This window comes from Beta vulgaris, chromosome 7 (assembly GCF_026745355.1).
Source record: "Beta vulgaris subsp. vulgaris cultivar EL10 chromosome 7, EL10.2, whole genome shotgun sequence".
Lineage (NCBI taxonomy): Eukaryota > Viridiplantae > Streptophyta > Magnoliopsida > Caryophyllales > Amaranthaceae > Beta > Beta vulgaris.
This window is the reverse complement of record NC_079208.1, coordinates 28498440-28509498: the sequence shown is the minus strand read 5'-3', so window position 1 is coordinate 28509498 and position 11059 is coordinate 28498440. Positions and strand designations below refer to the sequence as shown.

At 37.9% G+C, this 11059-nt stretch overlaps 1 protein-coding gene across 1 annotated transcript; it reads left to right on the top strand.

Moving 5' to 3' along the window:
* The first annotated feature begins 241 nt into the window (after nucleotides 1-241).
* LOC109135478 (uncharacterized) lies at nucleotides 242-4380 on the top strand. The gene is made up of 5 exons (XM_048633961.2): nucleotides 242-2445; nucleotides 2541-2852; nucleotides 2940-3033; nucleotides 3126-3729; nucleotides 4088-4380. The coding sequence occupies exons 1-5, from the start codon at nucleotides 242-244 to the stop codon at nucleotides 4378-4380; spliced, it is 3507 nt and encodes a 1168-aa protein (XP_048489918.2).
* Nucleotides 4381-11059: the final 6679 nt, after the last annotated feature.

Sequence of the window (11059 nt, the reverse complement as noted above, 5' to 3'; positions counted from 1 at the left end):
GCTGTCTAAAGTTGCAGTTTGTGTGACTTGGGGATAGTTGTTTGGTGAGTCTTTAGTTTGCTTTTCTCATATCTAATTTGCTTTAATGCCATAATTTTTTTTCCTTATTAATCTTATTTTCTTTTACTCTTTCTCTTTGAATTATGTTAACTATTTCTTAGGTCGAGTATAAGGTCGTGTATTTATATGGCGAGTTGTAATCATGTTGAGTTTAATGTTGAAAGGAATTTAGGAGGTGATCATGGATAAGGAATGGATGAAATTAAAAGATCGAGGTGCTCCACAATATTTGAATGGGATAGACAACTTTCTAGATTTTGCATTCAACAATTCTAGTGTCGACCATGCGGGCAATCAGATTGGAACAAAAATTCGATGCCCATGCTGTAGATGTGCAAATTTGCATTATAAAACCAGGAGTGAAGTTCGATTTGATCTGTTAAGGAATGGAATTTTGCAGAGCTACATTGTATGGGATAAACATGGGGAAGATTATAATGATGTGTCTTTAGAAAGTGAAGCTAATACGGATTGTGATGGTGATGTTGATGAAGAGATGCTTGATAGGGGTGATGATGATCACAGTGAGGAAGCTCAAGAACCTTCAGGAGAAGCTGCACGATTTTATCGCCTCTTACAAGACTATAAAGATCCATTAGTTGTGGATGGGTCAAAAGTCTCCAAGTTGGTTTACATTATGAAATTGTTGCATCTTAAATGTTTGAATCATTGGGCTGACACCTCCTTCACTCAATTGTTGAAATTTCAAAATGAGGTTCTAGGTTCTAACTTGCCTGATTCTTATGATGTCTATCGCAAAATTATTACTGATTTGGGCCTTGATTACATTAAAATTGATGCGTGTCGAAATGATTGTATTATCTATTGGCGACAACATTCTGATGCACAAGAGTGTCCAAAATGTCACACTTCTAGGTGGAAGACAAATGGGAAAAATGTGCCTAATAAGCTTCTACGATATTTTCCCATAAAACCTAGATTGCGAAGGTTGTTTATGTCAACAAAGACAGCAAAAGAAATGTGTTGGCATAAAGAGGAAAGGATTAATGATGAAAATGTAATGCAACATCCAGCTGATTCTCCTACTTGGAAGGCATTTGATAAGGAATTCAAATCTTTCGCTAACGATCCTAGAAGTGTCAGACTTGGCTTAGCTGCAGATGGCTTCCAACCATTCAATAATTTTGGGGGGTCCTGCCATAGCATTTGGCCGGTTGTTCTGACTCCTTACAATTTGCCTCCTTGGATGTGTATGAAGCCTCCGTATATTTTCTTATCTCTGCTTATTGATGGTCCTAATTCTTCAGGAATGGATTTGGATGTTTATCTTCAACCTTTGATTGAGGAGTTAAAGGAGTTATGGGAGGTTGGGGTCGAAACATATGATGCATATACTAAAATTTTTTTTGTAATGCATGCAAGCCTTTTATGGACAATAAGTGATTTTCCTGCATATGCTGATTTGTCTAGGTGGAGCACAAAAGGATCTTTTGCTTGTCCTTCTTGTCATAAAGAATCTGGGTACAAAAGCATAAAAAGTAAGACAACTTATATTAGGACTAGGCGCTGGTTGCTAATGAACCATAGGTGGAGAAAATTAAGAAAAGCCTTTTATGGCACTGTTGAAAAGGGGTTTGCTCCCATTCCATTATCTGGTGATGATGTATTGACGCAATGTAGCCAATTTACTCAAGTTCCTTTTGGCAAGGCTGGCTCAAAGAGAAAATGGGATGAGACAAATAGCTTCTATGGATGGAGGAAAACGAGCATATTCTTTCAATTGCCTTATTGGAGCAAATTGAAATTGCGTCATAATTTAGATGTGATGCATATTGAGAAGAATGTTTCAGAGAATATAATAGGGACATTGATGAATATAAAGGGTAAGACTAAGGACACCTTAAAGGCCCGGTTAGATTTGGTAAAACTAGGTATAAGGCAAGACCTTCACCCTATTGTCGATGAAGATAAAGTGCGCATTCCTGTAGCATGTTATACATTAAGAAGTGATGCAAAATCTGCATTTTGTGAGATGTTTCAAACTTTGAGAACTCCTGATGGGTATTTTTCAAACATCTCTCGATGTGTAAAAGATAATGGTCAAAAGGTGTCATGTATGAAAAGCCATGACCATCATGTGTTCTTGGAGCAACTTCTTCCAATTGCTATTCGTGGACTCCTTCCAAAAAATGTTTGTGAACCATTGATTGAATTAAGTTCATTTTTTCGAAACTTGTGCTCCAAAACCTTGAACATGAAGGAGCTTGACGAACTCGAAAAGCAAATTCCTTACACATTATGCAAATTAGAGATGATCTTCCCACCATCTTTCTTCACTGTTATGGTGCACTTAGTCATTCATTTGGTGGCAGAAGCAAAAATTGCAGGTCCTGTAAGGTACCGTTGGATGTATCCTATAGAGAGGTAATTACAAAACATACTACATTTTTTTCAGTTTTTATAATTCAATGCTTAGTTACTTTATTTTTTTTTACTAAGAATGAAATTTCATATTCAAGGTACTTGCGCACATTGAAATCCTACGTTCGCAACAAAGCATACCTAGAAGGTTCAATTGCGAGAGGTTACTTGGCTGAAGAATGTTTGACTTTCTGTTCTAGATATATGGATGGTATGACCACAAAGTTCAATCGCCAATCTCGAAATGATGATGGTCATGATGATGTGTCTAGCACAAGAGGTGTAGACATTTTTACACCAAAGGGTCGTCCTTTAGGAAAGCCTACTCCTTACCATCTTGACTTAGAGGAGTATGAACAAGTTCATTTGTATGCACTCCATAATTGCGATGAGCTCTTAAAACTTGTCAAGTAAGTTCACCTTATTTATTTTTTTCGGAGCAATTTTAAAACTAAAAAAATCTAAATGCTTACTTTTGTAAATTATTGATAATTTAGGGAGCATAAGAACAAACTAGCCGTTGAAAATCCAGCCCCTAGGAGCATAGAGAGGAGACATAAAGCTGAATTTGCAGATTGGGTTCGAAAGCGTGTATGTTATTTGCTCATTTTGTTTATGTTTTGTACAAATATTCTTCTTCTAAGTATAACAATAATTTAATCTCTATTATTTTTTATGAATAGGTGGAGCTTATGTATAAAGAAGGATCTATCCCTGAGGACATATATTACTTAGTTTGTGGCCCATTGCGTAGTGTGAGGCATTATAGTGGATATATTGTGAATGGATCTAGGTTTCACACCATTGATAGGCAAGAAAATCGAAAAACCCAGATTGGTGGGCTCATGGTTCAAGGGGATGATGAGTCGCAAAAAAAGTATTATGGTGTTCTTAAAGATGTTTATGAGTTGCAATATCCTGGTGAAAATCATGTTATTGTATTCAAGTGTGATTGGTATGATGTTCAACATCAAGGTAGAGGATATAAAATTGATGAATATGGAATAACTAGTCTCTCTAAGGAGCTATCGTTAGCCACATATGAGCCATTTGTGTTAGAGTCACAAGCAGAGCAAGTGTTTTATGTACCTGAACCAAGAGACAAAAGTTGGGTTGCTGTGATTAAGACGGAGCCTCAAGACTTATATAACATACTTGAAAGCAACATTGATGAGAATGCACTAGAGGAAGTCCATAATGAAGCTGTACAGCAAGAATGCAACAGGGTTTCAAATCTTTACACATCGCCACCAGAACATGGAGGCTATGGAGGGGATATTCGTTTGGGTACCAATCATTATATGGTGGAGAGAGGAGCCGAGATTGTGAAATGGGTTACTAAGGAATTACAGAACATTCAACAACAAAAAAATGGAAAAGAAAAGAAGAGAAAGAAGAGAAACAATGATCGAGATGATTTTATTGTTGATGATGATGTTGAAGTCTAAAAAAATGTTTATCATGTCACTTTTGGTCATTTGTTTATGAATGGAAGGTGTTTCATTTTCGTTGTTAGTTTGTTTTATAAATGAATAATTTGGTATCGATTAATGTTTCTACTGGGTGTATCATTAGACTATCTTCTAGACTTGTGCTGATTTATATTGACTTTAAGCCATCTAATAAGTATTTTCTACAATTGCAGATATGGTAGGACGAGGTCAAGCAAAGATTAGAAAGAATGTTGGAAGGGAAAATGGAAAGACTCAAAGTGTTGCTGACATGGAAAACATACAAAATGTATTACGTGACAGTATCAATGTAGATGAAATTGGATCTACCACCAATAGTCCAGATCATCATGAAGATATTGCCATTGATAATCGCTTGCAACCTCTAGGTATAATAACCTTTCGAATGCTTCCATATAAAGTCATTGGTATTACATTATTTTTCCATTATATTGATTTTTTTCCACTCATTTCATGTGATCTTTAGGACGAGATAAACAGAAATATGGAAGCAAATTTGCCAGCAGACTTCAAATCTGCTTGAATGCTCATGAGGCAGTGGATCCACCTCCATCTCATGCAAATGATGTAGATGAAAATCAACCTAAGAAGGTCAGAACCAAATATATGCATGAAAACAGACAAGTAAGAGAAGAAACCCAACATAATGATCCTAATAGTAGTCAAGGTAATTAAATTATCAAATTTTATTTTAATTGTTTAGTTGGGTAGTTTAGTCCACTTTTATGAATTTTTTGTCATTTGGCTTATGTTGTAGCTTCTACCACAAGTGCTAAAAGGAAAAAGGGTTAGAGAGGCAAATATAGGAGTTTAGCACTTGAAAGGAAGAGTAGGGGTGGGCAATTAAAACTTGAAGTTAATATACCTGATTATGTTCTCCAAGCTGTTGGAGAAAATGCTAGGCCAATGGTGAACTTTTGTGGCTATGTTGTTAGAACAACAACCTTTATGGATGCTGGATATTGGCCTGATGTGTTCGCGAAATATGGTGATTCAATGTTGTTACAAGTCAAAGTAAATTTATACAAATATAAGTTAATTAGAGTCTCATATTTTATTGATCAGATTTGTTGTAATAACGATATTTTGGAACAATTCCAGAACAAGTTTAACATTAAAGACTCTTCAACACATTTGCTTCGACTTCAAGCTTTTGCGACTGATGCAATGCAGCGCTTGTATCGATTTTGGAAGTCTCGCTTGCATTCTTACTATAAAGAATGTAGAGATACTTTCGAAGAGCGCTTACAAAATCCTCCGACTGATTTTCCGATCGAAAGTTGGAAAGCTTGTTGTGCTAAGTTTGATGATGACAAATTCAAGTTACTTCTTCACAAATCTGAATCAAGATTGAACTTTTCACTAGTCGGATACATTTCCATGTTTAACTAACAACATTTAACTATAACCTTGGAATTTAGAAACGAAGTTTACAAAATAGCAAGAATCGGAGATCTGACAAGTGGACTAAACACACCATCGGAAACTTATCTTTTCCTGAGGTGGAGCATATTTTGGTAAGCTTGCACTATGGTCGCTAGTATAATCTATTTAGATTATATTCCAATTATTCTAATACAAAGAAATGCTTGCGTAGACTGAGAGCAATGGTAATGTGTTGCCTGAACCTGATGTTGTATGGCTTGCTGAACACACAAATGTCGACGGTGATGGGGTGCTGAAGTGGGTTAAGGATGGACGCTCCAAAGAGATACATGTGAGTATAATTTGTATATGATTGTAGTATTTGATTGGAGTGTTGGGATTTGATGTTGATGAGCCCTAAAAGGGGATATTATGGCCTGTCGAGGCTTATATTGATTTAAAGTTTCTGTGAGCAGGCTTATACTACTTTTCCCATGATTGGGGTTGTTCAAATTTCAAAGGAGACTCTGCCGAAATTTATGCAGAATTTTCTACTATATATATATAATCGCCTTTTTTTTCCTCCTAATTTTTAGGCACAACCCATCAGCTTGTAAAAGACAAGGACAAAGAACCCGAAGGCGATCAATCACGTCCTCAAACACAGGAAGAGATGCTCCTTCATGTACTTGATCCCAAGTCCGGGTACAGTCGAGGGAAAGGCACTGGGTATAGAACTTCAGCCAAAGCAAGACTACAAGAACAACAACAACAAGTTATGCAGAAGCAACAAGAAGAACAACAACAAATAATGCAAAAGCAACAAGATCAGATTATGAATTTACAAAGTGAGTTGGAAGCAAGCAAGAAGGCTATAGATGACTACAAGGAAGAGCAGAGACTCTATATGGAAGCTGTGGAGAAGCGATTTGAAGATATGATTACAAGGCGCTCCATGATAGTTTATAATTTAATGTCATTTTTGGATATTCAGGACAACATAACGTTGTTTTTCCTCTATCTTACATCTTAATGACAATGTCGACAACTCTTTGTTCTAACTTTTGTGTTTCCTTGTTTTGATTTTTTTAGGACTTTATGCTATGATGACCAATAGTGAGAAGTGAAGTTGAAAGTGAATTACGTGCTTCTAGGGAAAATTTTGTGTAAAGTTAACAAATTTGCCTAACCATTTTTTTGTTTAACTTTTAGGCAATTATTTTGGTATATATCTAATCTTAGACATCTAATGATTATTATATGTAATGATGTATTTTTGGAACATCTAAGTATGTAACAAACATATACTTCATAGATGGTTATATATATGAGCCAATGTATTATGGCTATAAATTAGCTCTACATTTAAAATAGTCGTTCTTATAAATTGTATAATATTATAGGAAACTTTGAATATTGAATACTATCAAAATTGATGAGGCGATATATGGGAAAGCAAGGACCATTCACTTTTGTCGAGTTACTTTTGTAACAAAAACTGTGGTTGCTGAAAATTTGACTTTAATGGTTCCTGTACGAGTTTTTGTAACGTAAATCTTGTTGCGAATAACATGCTTTCGCAACAAAACTGTTGTTGTCGTAAAAATGTGGTTTTGTAACAAGAACTTTTGTTGCGAAAATTCAGATGCCTGTCCCAAGCCCAAGCTGAGATATGGCAACAAGTTATTTTTGGTAACGAGGCTTTTGTTGCAAAACACTACATTTTTCGCAACAAGTAAATATCTTTGCAAAAACCTTTAGTAACGGCATCTCCCATAACAAACTGAAATTGTTGCGAATAATTAAAAGTTGTTGCCAAAGATATTTTTAGCAACGACATCTGTTGTCGCCAAAAATTGATTTTCGTGTAGTGTTTCATTTTATTCTCAAAGACACCAGGCCTTCAGGCAAGTATTGAGAAAAGTTGTATCTATTTTGGGGGTGTAAATCAAGATGAGGCAAATCAGATGGCTGAAAGTATTCAGATGCCTATTGGTACCCTACCATTTAGGTACCTTGGAGTTCCACTTTCAGCAAAAAAACTAAACTTTTCTCTGTGCAAACCCCTCATTGACAAGATCATAGCAAGAGCTCAAGCCTGGGTTGCTCACTTATTATCTTACGCTGGTAGATTACAGTTGGTGAAGTTTATTCTCAGCAGTATGCAAAACTATTAGGCCCAAATTTTTCCACTTCCCAATAAACTGATAAAGGCTGTTGAATCAACCTGTAGAACATTTTTATGGATTGGATCAGTTGATACTAGCTCTAAAGCTCCTGTTGCCTGGGACTTCTTGCAACAGCCAAAGAGTACCGGAGGCCTTAATGTTACTGATATGGTAATATGGAATAAAGCAGCTATACTTAAGCTTCTTTGGGCACTAGCTTTCAAGCAAGATAAGCTTTGGGTTAGATGGGTGAATGCTTATTACATCAAGAGACAAAGGATTGAAAATGTTACTGTCAGGAGTAACACATCATGGCTTCTAAGGAAAATCCTTGAAGCTAGAGAATTGGTGGTAAGGATTGGAGGGTGGGAGACAGTGAACACTCATTGGAAATTCAGTATAAAGAAAGCGTACAAGGTTCTCCAAGAAAATAATGACAATGTGGTCTGGAAAAGGTTAGTTTGTAATAACCAAGCTACTCCAAAAAGTAAGTTGATCTTATGGCTAGCCTTGCTAAATAGACTTGCTACAACTGAAAGAGTGAGTAAATGGAGTAGGGAAGTGAGTCCCTTGTGCAAGTTGTGTGGAAATGATATTGAAAATGTGCAGCACTTGTTCTTCAACTGTCCTTACAGCAATACAGTCTGGTGCAAAGTTCTCAGATACTTGAACTTGCAGCCTCAAGTAACTGCTCAACATGAACTGGAGTTGGCTATCAGAAGAGCTCGTAGTACTAAGGATAGTAGTAAGTTGTTTGTTATGATGTATATAGAGAGCTTGTATTCCATCTGGTTACAGAGAAATTCCATGTTTTTTAGGGATTCAGATGTGAATCCTAATCAACTTGCTAGAAATATCATTTTTAGGGTTTCTGTTAGATGTAGTGTGAGAAGCAAAAACAAATGCTACTGTTGTAAACAGCTACTGTGGCTTGTATGGTTGGCATTAAGAGTAGTCTGTTACTCTAATGCTGTAGGTTGTACCCAATTGTTTTGGTTATCAATAACAATTTTGAATTGCCAAAAAAAAAGGTCATTTCGGGCCGATTTTCGCTTTTCATGCTCATTTTCCTTAAATTCTCGCATTTAGTCACATGTTAGGACATATATAGTACTAATAACAACATATTTAACCAATAGAGTCAAGTTAAATAATTTTTCATGCTTTGAAACCCAATTTGGGTAAGTGAAGGCCATTTTTGGCCGATTTTTGACTTCTTACCTCAACTTTCATTAACGTCCCGCACTTATTAGTCTCGTTATTGACTTCTTATGTGTGTTTCGCTATGATTGTTTTTATAAGGTGTTCATCAAGGGCAAGCCAAGGGAGGATTCTTTCACCACCTTCGAGATAAACGAGGTTCGGCATTTGCTAGCACGCTACCTTATGTGAGGATGATGTTGCGGCTTTCAACTCTTTGTTAGGATTATGTTACTAGCTACCCTCACTTCATATGTTTATTTTTTATTTTAGTACTTATTTATAACTTCATTTGTAGTACATTATCAATATTATATATAATAATATCATTTTGAATACTTTATACGACGCGTGCGTGAGATGTTTTCTAATTAAGACAGGTTTAGATACTGTTATCGCTGAATTTTTTGACAGGGTGACACTTACGCGACGACGCGATGACTCGATGACATGATGCCATCTGACATGATGATGAAGTAAATGCGACGCGAGGACACAGCGAAGGACGCAAGATTGAGAGCAGAGCATTAAGTGGTAACGGTCCAGCTAAATAAGGAAGGAGTGTTATGAGCCATAAATTCAGCGTTGAAGGGGACAAATCCAGACGTTGGAGTGTAAGAATAGAAGATCTCCCATGATTGAAGCGCGAAGTTAATGTAATAATTAGTGAATTCATTTTTGTATTCGTTGAGAAAAAGCCAAGGAAAAAAGAAGGCATATAAAAGGGAGAGAGAGGTCATTGACATGTTTTTTACGCAACATTGTTGGAAGAACACTCGAGAGAACTTAGCACTCTTATAACGACAGTCAGTCACTAAGAAAGATAGTGAACTATATTAGTTTGGTGGATCTCCAACCACCCGCGGTTTTTTACCCACCTTCATTGGGGTTTTCCGCGTCACCACTTTTGTGTGTTCATCCCCTTTGATCCCCTTTGCATTCTTTTGTCGCGTTGTCTTTAACATCATCTGGTTAACACGTCCCCAACTTTAATTTCGTCGTAAGTGATAAATTTTAGCATAAACAATTTGGCGCCCACCGTGGGGCCTAACCAAACCATCTACTGTTGAAAATCCATCAAATGGGAGAAACACCTAACCTCGAGGAAATGCAGAGACAATACGAACAATTGAGAGCAGAAATGCTCAAAATGAAGCAAGCTAATGAGCGGCTAGCAACCGACATCGCAAGAGAGGAATCCAGAAATTGCAAGAAGAGTTAGCACGTCTAAGCTTGAAGGTTCGACGTCGTGCTAATCTAAACGACATCCCTTTGATGGGGAATCTTTGTGAGTCAGATGATGAGGAACCTGAAAACGACGAAGAGCTCGAGGATGAACAGCCCTTGTACAATGAAGAGAACGACCAAGGCGAAGGAAAAGCGGATCTTATGACAAAGCGCATGGCCCAGATCGAAAAGCAAAATAAGCGCTTGATGAAGCTCATGTTCCAGCTCCCTAGAGCCCAACGCAGGCATCGTGGAGCATCCCGACGGATATGTGTCGTTGTGATAGGATCTCAAGGGCCGTGCTTCCCAAGAAGCTCAACCTGCTTACCCTAGGTGCTAGTTATGATGGTTCAACCGATCCAAGCGAGCAAGTCGCGCAATACAAGCAGCGGATGTGGCAAGCGTCAATTCCCTGCATTTGGTAGAGGCCTGCATGTGCAAGTCTTTTGGAGCTACGCTCAACCGGTCCCGCGTCAAGTGGCTCGGATCTCTCAGGCCAGGAAGCATTGGCAATTTTTCCACCCTAGTCAATAAGTTCTATGAGAAGTTCGAAGGCAGTCGCAGCCTGGAAAAGCAGACGAGCGATCTATATGGCGTCGTTCGAGGAGTTAAAGAATCTGTTCGCGATTATTATAATCGCTTTAACAAAGAGATGATTAGCATTAAAGATCTTGATACTAAGACTGCTATTGAATGTTTCAGGAAAGGATTAATCTTGCGATCAAAGCTATACAACCGTTTGACGAAGTACCTGTGCCAGACGTTTGAGGAAGTCAAGTCGCGATCGTTAGCACATATGAGATTGGAGGAAGACGATGCCATCCTCAACACCATATCCACCCGACGTGCACCAGAGACCCCTGCTGACCGGAAGGCTTTCGTCCCTAAGAAGAACAACTGGCGAAGCCACCCTTATAGCCGTTCAAACCAGGTAAAAAATGTTACTGACGTTGTTGAAAATGTAGGTAACAGCGCGAGGACAGAGTCGCCGACCTTCCCCGCTCTAGACTCCTACGGATTTTCCGTCGATGTCGGAGGCGTCGTGAATGCTTTATCAAAATCGGAGCACCAGTTCGTTGGCCAAAAAAGAGCGACCGACCGGAAGCGCAAAAAGATCAAACAAAATGGTGTCAGTTCCATCATGACCATGGCCATAAGACGGAGGAGTGCATTGCGCTGCAGCGA